Raw genomic sequence first — 23,284 nt, forward strand, 5'->3', positions numbered from 1 at the left:
GCCACACACATGATCAGAGGGCAGGAAAACAGGCCTTGATAAGAGGCTGAGAGCCATGGGACTCTTCAGCCTGGAAAAGCCCAGGCTCAGGGGGACCCGGTGGCTTTCTATAAGTATATAAGGGGTATGCGTTAGGATCTGGGGGAACGCCTGTTCACCAGAGCACCCCAAGGGATGACAAGGTCAAACGGTCACAAACTCCTTCAAGACCGTTTCAGGCTAGACATAAGGAAGAACTTGTTTACTGTCCAAGCCCCCAAGGCCTGGAACAGACTGCCGCCAGAGGTGGTGTAAACACCTACTCTGGACTCCTTTAACAGACATTTGGACGTTTATCTTGCTGGGATCCTGTGACCCCAGCTGACTTCCTGCCTCTGGGGCAGGGGGCTGGACTCGATGATCTTCCAAGGTCCCCTCCATCCCTAATGTCTATAAAATCTATGACATTTTGCTGACACATGTAGTACAACTCACAGACTTTTGGAGTATTGTCCATTGATTAACACAACTTTAGATTATATCATGCATAGAAATTATACCCATAATTGTTTCCCTTGAAGCAATTAGAGGTGCCCCAAGTAACATGCAGACATAGACACATTACATTTAGTGTTTCCCAGGTACCAAACCATAAAGCAATTTATACTCATTAGTCCCATTTTCCAAACTAGTGAATCTGTTGTTTTAACTTCCACTCATTTGCACTGGCACCAAAGATCAGTGTTTTCTTCTCCTTTGGAATCATAGTAAAGTAGGGCTGGAAGGGATATCAGGAAGTCAGATGACCAACCCCCTGCTCAGGGCAGGATCATCTTTGATGAAACCATTCCAGTCAAGTGTGTCTCTAACTTGTTCTAAAAGCTTCTAGTGATGGGAGTTCCACCATCTTCCTAGGTATCTTGTTCCAATGCTTAATCACCATCACGGTGAGAGAGATGCTATCCGAACAATAGAATCCTGGAAGTTAAAAATGGGAAAAACCTATTTGAATCAGTGCTGGGTTGTTTCATATTTTATATTCCTTAGTGCCTTGCCCAACCCCCTCCTACAAATGACTCAAGCAATGATGTAACGGAGCTCACTTTCCTTGTGAAACAAGTCCAGAGGTAATAGACATTATCATTAGCAAAAGCCCCTGTTGGTCATTCTCTGCTTCCCTTTGTTTATTTCCAGCCAGTTATTCGTACTGTAATCTGCTCATATCAATGAGCAGGGACCATGTCTACCTATTACAGCATCTAACTCAGTGCAATGTAAATGAATAATAATCTAAGGACATCTCCCTCTGGCTTTCCTATCCTTCAGATGCTTGAGCAGAGTCCTCAAATCTCCCCTTCCTCACTTATCTAGGCTGTCTGTATATATATTTAGATTTTTTAATCCTGCCCCAGAAATCAAACCCACCAGCTCCTTAATCATTTTTGTAAGTACCCATTAATTATGAGTGTCTGGTTAGTACGAATCACTATCTACAGGAGCCAATTTCTCTTTTGAATCCTATCAATAATCTCCCCCAGGAATTCCTGCGTGTATGGCATTACTGAGTCTCATCATGAGGTTTAAGAGCAAAGGACGACAGAGACATGATGCATGATCAGTTAAAGGAAACCAACTGTTGGGACTATGTGCAGCCTGCTCAGTGTCAGGTTTCAGGATGAAGCATTTAGGAAGGAGCTCTATGCACAGATTGGACTTGTGCAGTACAATTCAGATGCCTTTTTTTGTGGGATTTTTGGGGCTGAAGGGTTAAAGTGAGTTTAGTGCCTGTGAAGGGAATCAGTGTCTCAGTTCCAACAGCTGGTCTTCTGTAGTTGTCCTTGGAACAGGTAGGGCACAGATCACATCACAGCCATCTACTCCATCCTGCCTGCCAGTGTACCTCCACCCTGACCTGAAGGGACTGAATCTCCGAGTTCAGACCAAGTCTATTTTGTACAGCCTCTTTCTCAAGAATTTTATCCCACTCTCCTCTCCAGCAGAGGCATAACTAGGATTTTTCTGTGGGAAATAAGCAGTCAGCCTAAGTAAGGAAAAAAAACCCCAGCAGAGCCCACTCCAGGTACTGAAAGCACAGGATGGCTCAGCTCTGCTGGCCTGGATCCAGCACCTCACTAGGGAGGATTTAGGGTATAAATAGATCTTGCATTTGTCCTGGAGGATCATACAGACATATACATCCATTATCCAGCTTCAAGTCCGTCTGAAGCATGCTGGATAAAATACACTAACATTTTTTTCCTGGTATATCCTATAGTACATTTGCATGGTTATAGCAGTTAATTTCAGGGACAAGCCTGTCAACAGGCTGTATGCTCTTTCTGGCCACTTAACTGGCGAAGGAGTGGCAATGCAGCTAGGAAGGGAAACATGTAAAAGACTATATGGCACCTGTTTTGATCTGGGTCACGTCCTAGGATAATCAACCCTGGCTTATATGAGACATCTGCTTGTAGCCTTACATCCCAAGTGGCAGCAGGGGTGATTTTTCCAGAAGGTTTCCCATGACATTTCCCCACAAATACACAGTTAAAGCTAGCTGCATATACTTGCCTTCTTTCCAAGCTGTAGGCACTTCTCTGGGTAGCTTGTTCCTCTCTCCAGCCATGCATAAAGGCAGCGCCAGCAGCACCCATCTCCTGATGTGCAGTGTACGTTCCATTAAGAGCAGCAAGCATACAGGATGGCACTCGGGCTTCCTGAAAAATCTCACTTCAGCATCTAGAGGCCTGTGGTGCTTTCCAGAGTGTCCTGATATTATAGGCTACACTTACAGCTCTGGCATGACCATGATTCAAAAGTGCCCAGAGTAAGGCTGATCCTGCAAGTAAGGTATTAGGACATTGAAGAGCGTGAGGCCCAGTTCCTAGCAGTGTCTCCTTGAGACAATCTTTATATGCCTCAGATCTCCATCTGTGAAATGCCCATACTCACACTGTGGAAGGCAAGATATATCTGTGCCTTATAGACCAACTAAATCAGAGAGGCACAAGCTTTTATCAGCAGCACCTGGCTTCCTAGCTTTTCCTTCTAGGTGCTAGAAGGGACCTCTTTAACAACTGATGAAGTAAGCTGCTGCTTATGAAAGCTTGTGCCCCTCTGATTTAGTTAGTCTGCCCTGCATTCTGCCTGACTTCAGACTAAGGTGGCTAACTACCTCTCCTCTCCGTAATCCCACCAGGAGTGGGAATGAATGAACTCTGCAGTTACACCAAACCAGAAACAAAGCGACTGAATACAATACGATAAGCTGTGTCACAGGGATTGCACCTATACCGCTAAGGGACAGGAAGCCTGATAATTGCTCAGATTTTCAAAAGCTCAGGCCTACACCGAGTATGCAAATTTGCCTAGCATTTAGCATGATTTTGCATGTCAGTGTTATGCCAATGGCCAGCTAAATGCAGATATCCATTATACATACGCCATCACAGCAACTGCCTATGCAAATGCACACCTCGCCTGAAGAACCATAGTGCTGCTGTTTTTTCAAACTGTTCCCTGATCAAACATTGAAACACTTTCAGACATGCTCCTTTATTCCTTTCCTAAGTAGATATTCACAGAGCCTCTTGCTGCTGCACCAGAAATCAACCACTGTCTAAGGTGTTTACTTTAATAATGTGCATGGAAATCACAGGGTGTCACATCATGCTGCTTCCCCAATGCCACTAATTGCTCAATTTGATCTTCAACAGAAACAGTTATTCTGAGTCTTCCTTGACCATGCTGACCTAATTGCTTGGTCAAGCTTCTGCCTGACCTTTGAGAATGGCAGGCTGATAGCCATTTGCGAGTCAGCCTGGATTTCATTATGCTTTGGATTTTGTACTTTGCTATTTGACAGATGCAAGCCACCCTGCAGTAATACCCATTCCTAAAATTACAATGAATAACATTATTAGCATATTAACCTATTCCAGATGCAGGGAGATTGCAGCTACCAAAGCTGCTTCATTGGCCAAAATAGCTAACTTGATCATAAAATCATATAAGAGTTTTCAGCCTTCAGTATTTGAATTGCCAAGAAATCTAAGTGCAGTATAAAAAGGGCCTTCAGCATAATTACAAAGCATCTGAGGGCTTGTACTTGGAAGTAACTGTCTTAACTGTATTACCAAGGAAACAGCATGACATTAGTCTTTGTACTTTGCTCAAGATGAATCTTTCCAATAACATACAAACCCAAGGGAACTCTCTGAATGTATGACATGATGCCTTCAAGTTAGAACCTATTTGTGAAGTTGAATATTTATACTAGTAAATGTTGACCTATTATTTATCAAAGCCACCATCCCCTAAACTATTTGCATAAGTGAAGGCAACAGCAGCAGTAAAAAACATTTATTGATGTTACCAGCTGTGTGCTGCCTTTTTGAGAGAGGTGCAGATCCTCCAAATGATCAGTGGAGGGCTCCCTCTGCCTGGGTTTTCCACTGACATTTTAATGAAGAGAAACTAGATTTAAGGATAAGGGACATTCTACCTTTTCAGTGATGGTAATACTCTGGAAAGATCCCCTGTAATTTCTGATAAGGCAGGCATGCGAGGGGAAACGATAGGAAAGCATTATGGAGGAGTGGGAAGAAAGAAAGAACTCCACATCTCTTAGTTTGCTTGGGAGAGGACACTAGCTGTTGTGACTCTCAGCATAACTTTATTGTTGCCTATAACATGGACTCTTACACAGCAGTATAATAACCCTTAAAAGGCAAACCATAAAAGTCTGAGAGCTGCTGGCCTAGCTTATTTAGCCTGGCAAGGAGAAGGGCTAGAGAGAACCTGATAGTTTCTTTCCATGCTATCCATTGCTACATGAGTGAGGGTGCGCTTCAGGAAATGAATGGAAGGGAGCAGTGGTTCAAACAGCTTGGAATCAGCCTCTAGCATTTCCTGTGGGAAGGGCTTAATACATCAAAGGTTGCTGCTAAATGTTTAAAAGGGCTGGATAAAGTTATCCCTCCTAAGAATAGTAGCTTTCACGCATCTAGGGAAGGGTAATCAAATCTTGTGCTGTACAGCATGCACTAGTGGCAAAAGGAGTCCATGGGTGCATCTACACATGCATTAATGTGCCTTTGCTACTGTGCATTAAATTTCGTGTCTCTAATATGAGGTACTATATAAATGCGCAGTAGTCAGCGCTTATGTGCAATAGCAAAGGCACATTGCCTTTTTGACATGCATAATGTGCAGTACATTCATTCTATTGTGCATTAGCGTGGCTTTTGCCTTGATGCACTAGTGCGCTGTAGAATTAGTCTACTGTGCATTAAGAGTCTTGTGGAAATGTGGCCAGTAAGGAACAAGCAACCCTAACCAATAGTGGTAGGAACAGCCTCAATGATTTATCTGTTATTCCCCCCCCACTCCCCCACTGGTGCATGAAGCAGAGGAAACTCAGAGTGACGATACTAAACCAATGGCATGGCAAATTGGACATAACACTCCACTGCCCTATTCCCACATGTACTGTTGTTATAAATAAGGCAAGTTTTTGGAGTCCAATGGTTAAAGCAGGACTCACAGCTATTCTCTGCTCTGGGAGAATGTACAGTCAAATATAGTCTAATGGTTATGGAAGGGAATGGTAGGCAGGTCACCTTGCAGCTTGTGCACCTAGTCCTGATGAGGACACAACAAATGGTTTTTGCTACCCTTAAAAGCTATGAAGATGAGAGTTTGGCTGAATGCAGACAGTACTGCAATGTCATGACACTATGGACAATAATTTCTAGCACCAAGCAGCATTTGTTATATGCTCAGGATCCAAAGGTAGGAAGAGCTTATAAGCAAACTGAGTATGAATGACCAAGCACTGTAGACTACTGGAGTTGATGAACTGAATTTGCGCACTGGTTGGAGGAGGAAAATTGCCTAGCCCAGCGCCATTGTCTATTTTGGGGAGATTCTGTTCACCTTACTCTCCTGACCTAAACTCCTTTGTTGAAAGCTATGTACCTCCTTCTCTCTCTCTCTCTCTTTCTAAACAACTACACCCTAATTTACAACATAACAGACCAGGCAGTATTCTTTGCATCTAGGTGGTATATCTTAGTGTCTGTATAAAAATGCACAGTCCTTTCAGTTTTGTTTCCAATATTTCTTGGGAAGTATTCTTGTTCACTGGTATGTCAATAACCAGGTCATTGTCCTGATATTACTATTTGTTTAACCCTAATTTTCCTTTCAAAAAAGCATTTTCTCTTTCCTTTTCTTTTAAGCTCTAATTTCCTACTTCACTCTGCAGCTTTCTTCTGACAGTGGCATTTATTAAATTTAAATTACTCTCCCTTGCAAATCCCATGGTAATACAGCTAATGAATGAGGGCATCTCCTGAACAATGGCATTTTCTGAAGACACACACCAGACCTCATTTGCAGTGATTATGAATACCTGCAGCTCTCATTGAATAGGAGCTGTGGGCACTCAGCAGCAAAACCCAGGGTCATAATTAATTTCCTTTACAAATGGGAGGCTTAGCTTCACCCAACTGCTGAATAGCTCTTACCCACGTAAACAGACAAATACACTTCAGTAGTCATTTTAGATGATTAAGAACTGGAAGTACAGGTGGTAAATGCTGTTAGGGCCACTTAAAACTAGATTGAGCAGTTTAATACTATTATGGAGTAACCTATACAGGGACATTCCTATGCAGGGACAGGTGGGAGGAAACACTAGTACAGAAATGTTCAAAGTAAGTGTTACCTTTACTGATCTTGCGTCAAACTTCCCAATTCAAATAACTGCCCACGTAAATGTTCGACGATGAACAGAAACATCTTTTTTTTTTTAAAGTTTCAAGGATGTAGCTCACTGACAGAAGTGATCATGATGAAGCTTCAGAATTATAAACAAGTAATGCTTCATGACTGAGTCCTTGCTGTTTTGTGTAAATCTGCAAAGATTAACATTCAGGATTCCCCTGTACTCAACCCACATGTCTCAATTCAGCAGCTTGTTACTCACACAACCTCACTGAAGCCCAATAAACTCACTTGTCAAAGTGAGGTCTGCAAGCTGGGGCTTCCTAATGTAGTGCTTGAGATCTGCAAAACTTGATTTATTTCCTTAAAAACAAATCCTGTTGCCACTTGAAAGTCTAAAGCCCCTAAATCAAGCATTGTCAGTGGCATCAAGGATGAGACTGTGTTTACTAGGTGTATATTATGGTGAGCAGAAAGACATGTTTTCAGGCTTCTGATTTTTCAGGTGGAGGGATGTTTGAAATTTTAGGTTTAATGCTTAAATCACCAAACACTTAACCTGGCAGCAATCTCAAGATCACTCTTAAGCAAGGCTGCTTCCTTCACAAAGGTTTGATTATCAGTCCTGGAACAACAAGTCACAGAATCATAGAAAATTAGGGTTGGAAGGGACCCTAAGGAGGTCATCTAATCCAACCCCCTGCTCAAAGCAGGACCATCCCCAACTACATCATCCCAGGCAAGGCTTTGTCTAGCCGGATCTTAAAGACCTCCAAGGATGGAGAATCCACCACCCCCCTGGGTAACCTGTTCTAGTATTTTACCACTCTAAGTGAGAAAATTCTTCCTAATATCTAACCTAAACTTTCCTTGCTGCAACTTGAGAATGTTCCTCCTTGTTCTGTCATCTGCCACCACTACTGAGAACAGTCTGGCTCCATCCTCTTTCAACCCCTGCTTCAGGTAGTTGAAGGCTGCTATTAAACCCCCTCTCAGTCATCTTTGCTCTAGAAGAAATAAGACCAATTCCCTCAGTCTGTCCTCAGAAGTCATGTCCCAGCCCACTCACCATTTTCATTGCCCTCAGCTGGACTCCCACCAATTTGTCCATATCCTTTTTGTAGTGGGGTACCCAAAATTGAACACAGTACTCCAGATTTGGCTTCACCAGTGCTGAACAAGAGGGGAAGAATAACTTCCCTTGACCTGCTGGCAACCCTTCTACCAATGCAGCCCAGTATGCCGTTAGCCTTCTTGGCAACAAGGGCACACTGCTGGGTCATATTCAGCTTCTTGTCCACTGTAACCCCCAGGTCCTCTTCTGCAGAGCTGCTGCCCAGCCAGCCAGCCCCCAGCCTGTACCACTGCATGTGCAATCATTTCATTGTGAAGGCTAGCAGAAGAATGCTATTTTATTTGAATAAATATGGCATATGGCTGTGAACCTGCAGTATCAGCACCACACCAAGCACCTGTAATATCTCATCTCACCTCAAGCCATTAAAAATGGATGAGCTAAGCCAAATAAAAATATGTGCCAACCTGGTTCTTTCCTCAGAGTGAACTGTTTAAAGGCTTGCATAACTTCTCCCCTCCCATCACCAATATTAATTTCCACAAGGTTATGTTCTTTTCTGGTCTAGTACTGACAAAAAGCCAATATTGTCAGTACACTAAACACCAAACTTTAGTGGATTAATAGCCCAGGAACAAGAAGGCAGATGTCAAAAATCTCACCTAGAGTAAGCCTGGTTTGAGTGGCTTTGCCAAAAGGTCAGAATTTTGGGGGTCTCTGCCCTTTGAGGCTTCCACACATTGGGAACACAAGGTAAAGCTAAAGGCCTTTGAGTCTTTATGCATCAGCATTATTTTGAGTCAGAATGTGTTTGAAAGAGCACCTTTTCCCCTAATCAGATACATAAAGGCTGTAACACTTCAATCTCTCATAATTACATGCAAGTACCAGCAGTGCCTTTGGAGATTATGTATTGCCAGGATTTATTATAATCAAAACCTGTTCAGCAGTGACATTGTACTTCCAGCCCTAAATGGATTTCATTTGTTCTGCAGGAACAGAGGTGCCAAACCAAGAACTTAGTTATGGAGCCAATTATGGAACTTAAAGGCGATCCGTGGATACATTTTCACTCCAGTTGAATGAGGCTGCCCTTTGTTCAGTACCATAGACAGGTTTCTACTGACATTGGTCTGTGTACTCATCTTAATGTCACAAAGACCTCTGAACACATTTGTAAGTTACATCAGAGCTATCAATGAAGAGAAACAATAGAAAGGCTTATTCTTTACCATGCCACACCAGAGGGTGGACCTGCCCATCTTTGGAAACACCCTGCTTTGAAGACAAAGCTTGGTTAACCAGAGCCACAGGAGGGGTCTGTTTAGTATTGTTAGATTTCTCTTGCATCAGGTTGGGAATATACTTGAAACAGAGTAAGAGACTTTATAATACGGGTGAATCAACCAGTAAAGATAATCTTTATAAAGAAACATTCTTCTTACAGGGACAGCTCAGTATTTAGTGGTCATATAATCTTTGACAAAATATGAACTGGACCATCATTGCAATAAACCTATAAGGTACGCTTTACCATTTTGTATTATTAGTCAACAGCACTTTGTTTCTTTTTTTGTTAAAAGGAAAAACAGATCTGGTACCCAGTTAGAGCTTTGAGCCACTGCTCTTACAGAATTCCACAGGCAAATCAAATAGCCAAGGAAAGGGCCCAAATACAAAAATTAAAACTACTTGGGGAAAAAAAAATTGACTTGGTATTTTTACTGCATGCACACAAAAAAAAACCAAAACAAAAAACAAAAACCCAAAGTGATCAAGATGGTTGGGAGCCTGTTCTATCCCAAGTATAGGTACAGTGAGATTTTTAGTTCTTCTGGAGCAGAAAATGGCTGTTTTTATAAATCAGAACAAGACCATTTACTTATTTTGTAGATGGAAATGCTAAGAGTTATGTGAGCAAAGTCATACTATTAAGACATGAGGTAAACAGTTTTAGAGAAGGTCAGGATTGGTGCTTTTTTGATTGAAACTTTCATAGGAAATCCTTTTTTTTTTCTTTGTAAACCAAAACTTGTTGCAGGAGCATACCTGTTTGGATGAAATGACTGGGAAAAACAGGGAGCATGATCTCTCAGCTTTCAGGATCTGAAGCTGGCAATGCTCCCAGACTGCAGTCTGCTTAAGGGTGGCTGCTACTTTCACTTCTTTTGACCACTCGTGTGTGGACCAATCAAGTCCCTGTTGCTAGGCCTTAATTCCTCACCCCCACCCTACTGTAAAAGTTTCCTTTTCCAGAGCTAACCTGCTACAAGTTTCCCCTTATAGACTAGCAGGATGAAGCTAAACATTAGCCTGCTAGTCCTGGGGCTAAAGCTAAACCATGGCTACTGCTCAAGGGCCGGCAGTTGCAATGTGGTTGGAAGCCTCAGGCTCCTAGTGTGGACACCGCTTACCCGCCCCGCCACATCAATCCCCCTGCTGCTATGGTCTCTGGACTCCCTACTCCCACTATCTTCCCCAGCCCCTGAAAGGGAGTTGGGATAGGGTGGCCCACAGGACTCAGGGGGCATCTATACACATGCTCCATGGGAGGACGCTTTAATTAGAGCAGTTTGAGAGCCACTACAATTAAAGTGCCTGCAGCGTCACGTGTATTCAACATCCTGTGCTTCAAAATGGCGACGGGGGCACTTGGACTAAAGTTCTTTTCATGGGCTTTAGATAAAGCACCCCTGCTGCCATTTTGAAGTGCAGGGATGCTGAATACACAACACGGAGGCTGCTGGAGCACGTTAATGAACACGCTTCCAGAGACTCGATTAATAATCTGCTCTGATGCATGCTTATTAGCACACGGTGGAGCAGACATCTGGCACGTGTATAGGTGCCCAGGGAGCCTGCAGCTCAAGGATTTGAGGGCACTTGTGTGGCACAGTGCAAGCTGGACACTCACCATGCAAGTATCCCCAGCTGCTCAGAAGCTGATCCCTGGGTTACATGAGGGCACTTATTTGGCATGGGGAAACACAGGTCTGGAGCTCCTGCTCAGCCTGATTCAGGCCAGGCTTCTCACATCCTGCTCCCCCAAATAAGCAGGCCTCTAGCTATTCTGGAACCAATTTTCCTCTTTCCCATGAACAACATTTCAAAAAGGCTCTGGGTTACACCAATGCCAAATTGGAAGCCTTCTGAGATAAGTTCAGTGGGATAGAAAACTACTTCCTGCAAATCTTCCCATGTTTTTTCAAACCACATTGTGTTCACAACACTGGAATTTGCCAGGGCCCTTACCACTAAACTGGAAGTCCTTGTTTTGTTTTTTGTTTTTTTGAAGTACAGCATAAAGACTCTATATAGCTGAAATTAAATTGAATTCCAAAAAGGCCATTTACTATGAGTTTCTTTAAATGACCTTAGGCTAAAAGTCAGTTTTCCTTTAATAAATACAGCTAGACTACAAATGTAAAATATCAAATAGATTGCTTACCTGTATGTGTCTCCCATCTCAGTACACATTATTTTAACTAGAACGTGCCATTCCCTCGCTAGAGTTATGTTTAAGGCCAGCAATAACTTTTTACTCCATTAGAAACTCCCTTTATGTGCAACGTTTATTCAATATTTTGTTAGAGTTCACATATTGAAAGTACAGTACAATACAGGAAAGGTAAAAACAGCATGAAGCTGCAAGTACAGTACTAACACATACTTCCTAAAACAAAAACTTAGAAATGGAAAGAGCAGCATCCTCACTTACATACATCTGTTTAAATTCAAATCCCTCTGGGATGTACATTCATTGCATCTGCTGTGAAGCTGATGAACTCTGACCTTAATGAACTCCATATTGTATCATTTTTCTGTTAATAAGAACCTTTTTAACTGGAATTTCTCCATCAACTGCTGGAACACTAGGAATTTTTGTGGATACCCATTTATTGTATTTCTACAGTTCCTAGCAAAAAGCAGCCCAGATTCTAGGTTGAGGCCTTCTAGTTGCTACTTTTCAAACTATTTTTATACAAGTAATGAGCTAAGCATGGTTAGACATGAAATTTTAAATATCTAGGACAGTTTTACAGGATGGACACTGGTATACAGTATGTTTTTGTTATCTAAATGTGCCAATAATGTACAAATCTTAGTGTGCTTTCCACAGACTGATACAGAACTCTAGATACTTTCTTCATCCTATATATGCAGCATGCTTACTCATCTCTTAGAGATGCAGTTAAGGGTCGTTCATAATGATCTAGGTAAACAAGATGGAGATCACCTCCACTTTCCCCATATCAGCAGGCCATTGAAGAATCACATTCTGATCTCAGAGCCATATACAGTTCTCACGCAAGTCAAATGCGCAACTATAAAATGGGAAACAATGGACTAGGTGGCAATAACAGAAAAGGGGCTTGAGGCATAATAAATCACCAAAAAAAAGTCAACAACATGTCGCTGTTGCAAGAGTGAGAAATCTTATTCTGAGAAAAATTAACATACGTTATACGTAAAACACAGAAGAAAATTATTCCACTCCACTCAGCAGGGGTAAGGACTTGGCCAGAACAGCACATCCAGTTTTGGTCACTACTTCAAGAAAGATGCAAACTGTGGAGTTTCATAGTTGGTAGGGTCGGAAGGAACCTGAGCAGATCAAGTTCAACCCCCTGCCACGGCAGGAAAAAGTACTGGGGTCAAACGACCCCAGCAAGGTGTTCGTCTAACCTCCTCTTAAATACCCCCAGGATAGGAGCCAGCACCACCTCCCTTGGAAGTTGGTTCCAGATCCTAGCTGCCCTGACTGTGAAGTAGCACCTCCCGATTTCTAGCCTAAATCTACTCTCAGCCAGCTTGTGACTGTTATTTCTTGTCACTCCTGGTAGTGCTCGGGGGAACAGGGACTCCCCCAATACCTGCTGGTCCCCCCTGACTAGTTTGTAACAGGCCACTAGATCCCCACTCAGCCTTCTCTTGTGGAGGCTGAACAGGTTCAGGTCCCATAGCCTCTCCTTGTAGGGCCTGCCCTGCTGCCCCGATCATGCGGGTGGCCCTCCTCTGGTCCTACTCCAAGTTGTCCACATCCCTTCTGAAGTGTGGCGCCCAGAACTGGAGTCAGGCAACACAAAATGTAAGAGGTTCAGCAACCCTGACCTACAATAAAAGGTTGAAGGAACTAGGCACAGTCTAAAAGAAGAGAAGAGACTAAGTAAGGACTCTGGAATGTGTTCATTTAATAGTGTGATGGGACCCAATCCCCACAAGTGCACCTCCTGCCATGTCTGACCGGGGATCAGATCCCCATCACACCATTACTACTTGCCAGTGCAGGGGGAGCCCATGATCACAATGTAAGTCTCTCCCTGCACCAGGAGGTTGACCCAGGGCCAACAGTCGGCTGATTGTCAGCTTCAGTGCAAGTCTCAAACTGGCCCCCATGCAGTCCCAGGGCCAACAGTTTAGCTATTGTCAGGTCCAACTCTGAGCCTGCATTGGGAACTTGAACCAGCTCCACAGCAGTCAGCAGATTGTTGCCCCCAGCCACACATTAACACTTAAAGGAACCATACAAACTAGCTCCTTAATTGTTCTACACTGTATATTGAACATTTTTCTGGCTTGTTTCATTTTATGACACCTGAAATAACATGCACATATAGCCCTCTGCCCATTTATGCCACAACACACTAACCATGACATAAATGTAACACATAGAGGGGGCCTAGGAAGGGATATAGTAACAGCCTTCTGGTATGTAGCAGGTTGTTAACAGAAGAACCATGATCAACCGTTTTCCACGGCCACCAGGGGAATGTGGGACAAAGACCTGAAGAAGTCGGATTAATTACCAGGAAAGACAACTTAGGTTGGATAGTTAAAAATCTTTTCTTTATTGCTGGGGAGCTGACACACCAAAGCACGGGATGTTGTAGATTCTCCTCCTCAGTCTACCTTCAAAAAATCCTGCAAAAAATCTGCTGGGGAGGGTCCTCTAAGGCAGATGGGCCCAACCTTTTTGGTATGGGCATCACGAATTGACCCCATACCCTTCAAGTGCCACTCTGATCCCCTTCTGCTACCTGCTCTGCCACCCTGCCACAGTACTGCCCGTTTGTTCCCCAATCTGCCATGTGCCACAAGTTGGCCACCCCTGGTCTAATGATACTTTCCAGTCCCCTACACTGAGTCAAGATGAAGATGACCACTTGAGATCCCTTCCAGCTCTACATTCTCCTGACTATGCCAAAGGTAGCTTCAGAGGCCAAAACATTTTATCCACATAGATTTTTAGTGGGTCAAACACAAACAAGTATAGCACAATACAGTAAAACACAAAACTTCCCATCAATCTCTCTTGAACAATCAGTATGTCTCAGTGTTGGCACTACTTGGAATTCTCCCCCACAACACAATAAGAAGTCACCTGAAGCAGATTCCTACAGATATTGTTGTTTGGTTTTCTAAAGGATGTTGTTTCATTTAAAATCTAGATAATTTACTTTAGATCATGGTTGGATACACATGTTGGCTTACTGTGATCAAGTACATCAGGCTTCAGAAACTCCAGCTGCTGAAAAGCCTTTTCTGCCTGGGAAAGGGGTATTGTCATAAAAGTATCCACAGTTAATCTCTTTGAAAACTCTACTCTACTGACTTCTAAAAGGGATAGCGTTTGTTGGTTTGGGATAACACAGAGCCACCTTCAATTGTAAAAAGAATGACAAAATGGACTTTTCCCACAGGAAGGGCTTCAATTTATCATAGTCAAGGTCAGCCCCTGACCTCACTTCTTCAATGGGGTTTTAGAGCTTATTTAGAGCTCATTAAGATAGGCAGATGAGCTGGCAAATATATGACAACACGTACTTAGGCAGCAATGATTAATCCTGTACTAAACTGAAATGCAACATGGGGCCTTTAACAGCAATGGTGCCTCAGGACTGATTTGGCATTTGTAAAGCAATTTATAAAAGAAAGTCACCACGTCACCATTTATACAAGAAAATATGTGTCTATGGCAAAACCTATACAGCACTTTCTATGGCTGGACAGCCACCTATAACAAGCAACCTCAGCTGATAGTAGAGTTGTTCCACTATTTAAGTGGATAAAATCATGATGTCTCCTGTTTTCTACAAAAAAACACCCAGCTGCATTTTGTAAAGCATCTCTCCTTGATCCAACCCCCTTGAAATTAATTCACAGCTCCTTATAGTTACATCATCATCATCACTGAGTATTTAAGTTACAGTAACAAGATGACTTCAAGGTGATCCCACAATGGTACTCGCATTAGAAAAGGTATACTAAAAGCAAATCAGTACTTAATATTTATTCCATTACAAAAACAGAAAATCGAGGAGGCCCTCATTAAATTTAAGATGTTAAATTTAATACAAAAGGAATGTGGGATTATCAGAAGTGCCTAACTCTGTCCCGCTGAAAACACCACTTTTACCACCAAGTTTCAAATACAGTATAGCAAAAATTAGGCCTACCCAATAAGCATCATTAAAAATCCACCCACAATTTTTTCTACAGCAAAATTATTTTTCTGCCACTATAACTGGGTAGTCTGCTAAAACTACATTTCTGTATTGCAATGCATGAAAATAACCTGAAATTTTAATTCTACTTACAAAACAAGTTCATTGTAAATTGATTCCATCATTTTTATACAGTATATATTTCAAGTACATACAATATATATAGCTGAATATACAGTACATCTAATCATACACACATGAAATGTCCACACTTTGAAGGAGAGGTTTTGAAAACAGAACTGGATCTTTCCCTCACCAAAGCCAAGTGATTTTAGCTTTAGTCAGCAACTAACACCTTCCAAAGGGTCAGTAATTGATTGGTTGCCCATCCATGTACAACACTGGACAAGGGGCAAAACCTGACTTTTAGCAGTTTGTTTTGTGCTTTAACACCATATTGCTCCCGTCTCAGACTTTCTGAGCTGGGAGGTGCAGAGTGGAAAAGGGCTGGAGGAGAGGGAGAATGGGCACAAAACCCAGTCTGCAGTTTTCATATTCCTCAAAGTACAACAGCTGATGGATACTATGGTAAAATGAAATATTGTGAAGGGAAAACATGATTGAGATTAACATTATTTTAGGGAAGGCTTGCATTAAGTCACTGATTTGTTGCATACTTTTTAATCCCTCCTCCAACCCCACTTTTTCTGCTGACCATACAAGCATTTAAACACAGGGAGAAATTAAGGTCAGGCACCAACTCACAAAATAAGTATCATTAAGGCTATATCATCTGCATTAACATCAATTTTAAACAACAATAATAAAAAAATAAGATATTCTCGCATATATATCCACAGCAGCTAATCACATGTGACAAGTCAACCAGAGGGTAAACCTGTGAAATGGAGTCCGTGAGGTAGATTTTTTTTTTCCGGATACCCAAAATAGAACATAGAAAAGTTGCTCTGCTCTATCACAGAGGTGGCTAACATCACTGAAATAAGTCATTCTTTACTTACAAAGTTTGTACAACATGTAGGGATACACACAGTTATGGAATACTGGCATTAAAAATATTGTGCTACCTAGCAATGAAACAAACAATCTCATGAGTGGAAGGAAGGGGAATGGACAAAAATGGAGTGAATTTTCCAGGCAATGAAGCTCAAACGAAATATATATTTCAAGTGTCTGAGCATAAAAATTCAACAGAACAATTAATCATTACGAAAATGTAAAGGAAGCTACACAGTGCACAGTTTGAAAAATTGGTGGGGGAGGTGGGAGCACAGATTGCCACAGCTTCCCCACTGCCAAATTTCCTGAGCCATGGGGAACCAGTCATAAAAACATTCTACATATGCAACACATGGCATGGTAAGAAGTGCAACTCTTGGCATCACAGATCAGATCTCATGGCGCCTTTGAACAAACAATGTGCCAGCAGCCCCAGACTCAGCAAGCCCCCCACTGGAAGTGATGTTTCAGGCTAACATTTCCTGGATTGGCAGGCAAAGCAGCTTAGGGTAGGCCAGGACTCTCCAGGAGCATAGGGAAGGAGGGAGAAAGAGTTTAAAATCGCAGGTGGGCATGGCCAGTTGATAGAGCTCATATGGACACTTCAAGCAATCAAATTCATAAAGAGAAAAATTAAGGGGAGGCATGGAAATACTTACAAAGCATTTAAACACAGGGTAGGTTTTTTGGGGCCTCCGCATAGCCTATGCAGTGCTGTATTCCAGCAGCTTCAATTTCTTCAGCTACTTGAGCAGGGGTAAGGGTGCTTAAGTAACTGAGAAACCCAGGTCCTAGCTCCACTAGAGAAATCAGAGACTGTCACCATGCAAAGCTTATCATAAAACAGGAGACTTTCAGTTTTCATTCCAAACTAACCAAGGGTAACATCTTCAAAATCATTTAAGTAAACCCTTCAGGTATTTAAAGTGGATTGAGCACTAGGCCAGAGCAAAATGTAGAGAAAAAGGAAGAGTATGAAAACAAAAAGTTATTTCATTTAGAAAAACCTCAAAACAAACTGGCTCATTTTCTCTCTCAACCCTTCTTTTCTACATAAGCCCTTTATTCTGCACCAACCCTACCAAGCAAGGGTTACACTTTAGTGTTAGACCTACATTATCTTTGGAAATGGCACAGTCTTTATGTGACTAAACAGCACAGCATAAGCAACAAATGCCTCAAAATAGAAACCTTTGCATTATAAAGCAATTAAGACAACGGAAAGACAAACACATTTTACTTTCAAGCTAGCTGTTTGCAAGCTCCATGACAAGCAAAACAACTTAACACAAATTATGATTTAGAAGAGACATACAAAAAGGATGGAAGCCTTTTTCTGCTAACTCAGCAAATATACACGAGTCAGACATCAGCATAGGACTGGGCTAGGGCTCTTCGCTATGGAAAGGAGAAAGCTAAGGTGGGGGGAATATGATGAGGCCTGTAACATCATGAAGGATGTAAAGTAAATAGGGAAACGTTATTCCCCAAGTCCCAGAACACAGAAACTACCCCTGAAGTTATCAGGACATGGACCTATCCCACCTCCCGCCCCCCACCCTTTTTTTTTTTAAGCATGCGGTTGACTTGTGGAACTCACTGCTACAGGAGGTTGCAAACATAGGGAGTATAATCAAGTTAAAAAAGTAAGTTAGACAAATTCACGAAGAACATTTGATTGAGACTTATTAAAAAAAGGAAGTCAGAGATGTATCCTCTGACATCCCTAAATTAACAGCTGCTGATGCCAAGATGGATATGATAGGGCAGGGGCGGGCAATTATTTTGGGTGGAGGGCCACTTACTGAATTTTGGCAAGCCATCGAGGGCTGCATGACAGGCAGCCAGGGGCAGATAACTATTAATTTTCTAAATTTTTTAGGGGCCCCACGGGCTGGATAGAATGGGCTGGCGGGTCACATCCGGCCCACATTTTGCCCACCCCTGTGATAGGGGCTAGATTACACCAGACAAGCACAGTTCATATATTCTCCCGTTAAAAGCATCTATTACTTGCTACTGTTAGGGACACAATACTGGGCTAGGTAGACCCTTGGTCTAACCCAATATGGCACTTACGATCTTATATGTTTAAGGAGGTGAAGTGAAATTTCTTCAGCAACACAGGATGCCACAAGTTTAATGACGTTTGAGTCAAGGCTGCTCTTTACAATGAAGAATAGTAAAGGCACCATCTTTTTTGTAAACATGCACTCATTTCACTTTAGCAATCTGAGAAGTTATCAAAAACATTCACACAAGCCCATGATAACACTCAGTTTCTTATGTTTTAATGCAGAGATACTGAGACATTTTCCTTCTTTAAAAAAAACAACAACATAAAACCAAAACAATTTTACATTAGATAAATGTCAAGTCTCCCTGTGAGTATTATGATGAATCTGTACAGAAAGTGCTTCCTGTATTTTGGTATAAAGAAGTCTCATACACTTTGGTCCATTCAAGGCAAAGGATGCATCAGATTCAATGCAACACATTCACACTTGTAGTCATTTCTTGTTCTATGTACCTTGCTAAAAAGGCAAGGTTCCCACTCACTGAAGTTTAAAATTTGGAAAAAAATAAACCATTACTTTGATACTTTCAACAATTTTCAATATCTAGCTGTGCTACTAACCAGATGCCTATTTCACCACTAAAGAATTCTGCATTTGCAAAATCTAATTGCGTACAAGTGAATTAGCTAATAAATATTGATGCAATTTAAAAAACAGACTGGCCATTTACTATGACATTCATATTTTATGATGTAAGGTTTTGTTTTGGGGGTTGTTTGGTTTTTTGGGTTTTTTTCCCCTGACCTGGTGTTCTGAAACTGCATGGCTTCCAGAAGGGTGGACAGTCTTCAGAGACCTTTACTAGTGAGACTACAAAATTTGAAAAATCCACTCTAATAAATATTCAATAAAAGTTAAAATGTTTGTGCCTCAGACAAAACGAATTGTGCATCTTCATAGCTTTCATATCATAGTTTTCACCAATTCTGCACAACCATCACCAATGATCTAACAAACAATTCTTTCTATTCAGATACAGTCCAGTGATTACACTAGTCAGTGCTTCTCAGCATAACATAAAACTTGTGTGTTTGTAGATTACTTTCCTTCTGTCTCATATAGCAGATTCTGGCTGGTCTCTTAACATAGCATTATTCCCTTCATGTTCTGTAGGACTATCAACTGGTACCTGTAGAAAGAATTATGTTGTTAATATATGCATAAAGCTATTCCTGATCACATTACTTGGGAGTACTTGGACTGTTTTTACAAAATAAATTTAGTGAATTAGTTCGAGTTTGATGTTCATAAAAAGGCCTAAATTCTTCCTTTCCCTACAACGTACAATTAAGAACTAGGTAAAATGAAGTTATCCTGTTACTGTGGAATTTATCAACTCACATCAACAAACAGTGGCTTCCCAGAAAAATAGGCTTGCAGTCTCTCCTGTCCTCTACTATCGATCTGCTGCTCTAGAAGAGCAAAGCAGCCCCACGTATTGTATTTTGTTGCTAAATTCTTATGCCAAGAAAGGCCAAGTGCAAAACCACCATAATGAAAGTTTCACCACTTACAGCTTTGATGTCTGTATTCATAATCCCCAAATTTATATTGTGTCTTCGCAAATCTGATTTGATTAAGGCTGAAAAACAGAAAAGACATGTTAACTCCTAGCTTTCTAGTAACATTACCATATAAGAATGTTTACACAACTATACCACATGGTAGTTACATTATCATTTGTTCAAAGATTTCTTTGCTTCCACTCTGACCTACTCACATAAATTCTAGCCTATATATATTAAAAACACTACCTACATTTTTTCAGAGAAGCAAGGGCTTTTTGTGGTATCTTTTCTTGGAACAAGTGAATAGTGTGAAAGACAACTTACCATGCAAAAAACTCCTGCTTCTCACATATTTCCTGGACCATCAATCACATCTACAACAACACTACAACCCTACTACATTCTCCAGGTATCTTAAACTTAACCAAATAGAAAACTCTTAAAAAAAATGGCACATGCAAAAACTGATGAAATAGATATCAACACCTGTGTTAGAGATTGCTATTTTTGGCACAGATTTTGCTGTTTACATGGGTACTGAAAGCAAGTGTCAAGGTCCCATGAATCTGTGTGGATCTGCGAACCAAACTAGTAATTTCTTTAATATGAGAAAGCTGAAAATGAAATTGTCAGACATGAAGCTGGTCTTCAAAACCCGTCTGCAGGAAGTCCTCAGGAAAAAGAGACTGATGTACAGAATCTTTTATAGATCTCATACCTTTCTTTTTTGTAGAGGGGCCACATACAACATTCATTTCTAGTGGTAGAACATTTCATATCTGCAACCACCCCCCTTTCCCACCTTCCTGAAACCAGGGTGATCCTGATCTGAGGAAAACATAGACTGCTCCAAGTCCTTGTTCCCAGGGAGAATGGAACAGCAGGGCAAAGCCCCCTTTCTGCTTCTCACACTAGGAGCTCTGGAGTGAGGCAGACAGGGGCTCACAGCACTACTCCACCTGCTCAGTTCTTGGTGCCTGGGAGCCAAGCAGAGGGAGCAGCAGGACAAAGTCCCCCTACTTTTCACTTTGGAAAGTGATTTTTGCTCTGGGAGAAAAATCTGGAATGTCTATACACTTGTGGTTTCTACCAGGAGAATGGCAATTCTCCCAGGAGAACATGAACATGTGTACATCATTACTAGAAGAATCTACTTCCATGTCCCCTCTGAGCGCTCAAGTGTTCAGAAACATTATATTAAACATGACAGCAATGTGAAGTCAACTACCAAGAAATGAACAGAATAAGGAGCTATTAAGAAATAATATTCAGTTATCAACACCACGCTGATCAGATTAGAAGGCATTATTCATCTTCAGAGCAACTCAGACTGCGTTCAACATTTTTAAAACTGTATTAAAAAATGAAGTCTGAAAAACTGAAACAAGTGACACTGCCACATGTCCCAAGCTTGGACATGGGACAAAGTACTCCAGGTATGTTCAGGTAAGATTTCTGCAGTTCAGTCGCTCCATTCAAAGCAAAGCATCATAGTTTTCATACCTGAAAAATCAAGGAACGACCCACTGTGGTCTAAGACTCAGAATGGGCCCAAGGGGAACTGCCATATCCTTAATGTGAGCTGACTAGCTGACACTATATAAATCACTTCACCCAAGACACTGGTTTTCTCCCATATGTACAGTACAGTTTCTCAGAGTTTACATTCTATTATTAATCCAAAACACTTTTGGCAATAAAGGAGTAGAGAGCACTGCCTCACTTAAAAGCTAATTTTACAGAATGAGCCCATACATGGGCCCAGAAATGGGCAATCCAGTTTAGGTTTTTTTCAACCTGAACTCTATTTAGTTATCAGATTTTGTTACAACCCGATTCAGGGATCCTGGTTGTCTCTGTTTAAAAAAAAAAATCACAAATTCTCTTTTTAAAACACACACATACAAAAAAGTAAATTCTCCAATTAACCCCCCCCTCTCAAATCCATGTATTTCCTTGATTAAAATAAAATGCCACAAGAGAGGAAGAGACAGAGACACTAGTAGGCTTCCAAATTACTTTAAAATTGTAGACATATCAATAAAACGTGTTCAACAGTTGCCTATATGTGTCTCTATGTATCAGTTGAACACAATGTTTTATTGATATAGCTACACTTGGGCAACTGGTGCCATCTTACTTGGGGGGGGGGGGGAAGGAGGGAGGTGCTGAGGACAATCCCCAGCTCATTCCCTGGCTGGAGCTTGCCTAACCAGGGAGCGCAGCCTGTCAGGAGGTACAACAGTGCTCTCAGTGGGGTGCACATGCACCCCCTACACATCGCCACTATGGGTGCATGCACACATGCAAGCATGTGTGCTTGCAGCAGCTCACAGAGAAGCAGTGCAAATTTGAGCCAGGGCTTTTTGCCTCACCGCATGTGCTCGGACATGCACTTTGTTGTGGAGCAAATTGTGCCACTTGGGGCAAAATAACCTTGCCTGGCCTGGATCTGCAGCAAGGGGGAGCTACAGCCCAAGGTCAGCACCTGTGCTGTCCCCAGCAGTATAAAAAGCTGCCCTGTCCTGACCCCAGCTGTACAAAAAGCTGCCCTGGCAAGCAGCTCAGGGCTACTCACTCTCAGGAGCTTCTGGGGTAGGAGCCTCTGGGAGGAAGTTAGCCACACCCCTTTCCGTCCCAGGCTACTAATGCTGTGGCTAGTTCCTGCAAGCCTGGTCTCAAGAGCTTCTGGGGAAATAGCCAGGCCCTTTCCTGCCTTTGGCTACTATTAACTGCTGGTTTGGTCTCAAAGCTTTTGGAGTAAGTTGGCCACACCCCTTCCTGCCTTGGGCAGCTGCTGCTCTCCCTGGCGGGGCAGTCCTCTGCTGCATACTGCTACCCCCTTCAGGGAGGGGTCTACTGCACTGCACCCCAGCTTCTACACCCCTGTTCCTTCCGGTCTGCTGCCCAGCCCACCGCCAAGCAGTGGTCGGGGGACAGTCTGGGGAGGGAGCCTGTGCTGCCTGTGGGCCCCTCCCTCACCATCACTGCGGGAGCCTAAAGGAACCTTGTCTGCCCCAGCTCCCTTGGCAGGCCACCCCCACCTTCACCTCCACTTTCACCAGAAGCACACCATGTGTGGCTGAATTGGAAAGCTCCTACCAACACTGCTGCTGCTGCCCCCTCTCAGGAGACGGGGAGATTCCCTGCTGCACCACCTGACACTACACTGGATCACTTCCTAATTGACTGACTGTTCCTACCCTCCCCTATAGCTACCTCACTGCATCTGGTCCTGATTTGTCCTCCTGTCTAATGCTCTGCTGCTGCAAGACTTGCTGGAGGCCTGTGGGGCTTCTGGACAGATCTTCCACAAAGCCCCTCCACTGCTCCAACCACCTTTTACACCTGCCTCAGCAACCTTCCCCATGTGGTATTTTTTGCCCTTGTGTGGTAAGTCCTGTGGTCCACTCCCCTTGACATGGTGTTTGTTGCATGGCTGAGAAAGCC

The 23,284-nt window shown here is 42.4% G+C and overlaps 1 protein-coding gene across 1 annotated transcript in view; it reads right to left on the minus strand.

Annotated features, from left to right (window-relative positions):
- Nucleotides 1-11,337: 11,337 nt before the first annotated feature.
- The window catches only part of FLVCR1 (FLVCR choline and heme transporter 1), a 39,864-nt gene continuing 27,917 nt past the window's right edge, over nucleotides 11,338-23,284 (minus strand). Inside the window, exons 9-10 of the mRNA XM_006268124.4 lie at nucleotides 19,841-19,908; nucleotides 11,338-19,455 (exon numbers count right to left, since the gene is read on the minus strand). Of these exons, the coding sequence (XP_006268186.3) occupies nucleotides 19,381-19,455; nucleotides 19,841-19,908 (143 nt within the window). The 3' untranslated portion in view covers nucleotides 11,338-19,380. The remainder of the gene's footprint in view (nucleotides 19,456-19,840; nucleotides 19,909-23,284) is intronic.

This window comes from Alligator mississippiensis, chromosome 1 (genome assembly GCF_030867095.1).
Source record: "Alligator mississippiensis isolate rAllMis1 chromosome 1, rAllMis1, whole genome shotgun sequence".
In the NCBI taxonomy this organism is placed as follows: Eukaryota; Metazoa; Chordata; order Crocodylia; family Alligatoridae; genus Alligator; species Alligator mississippiensis.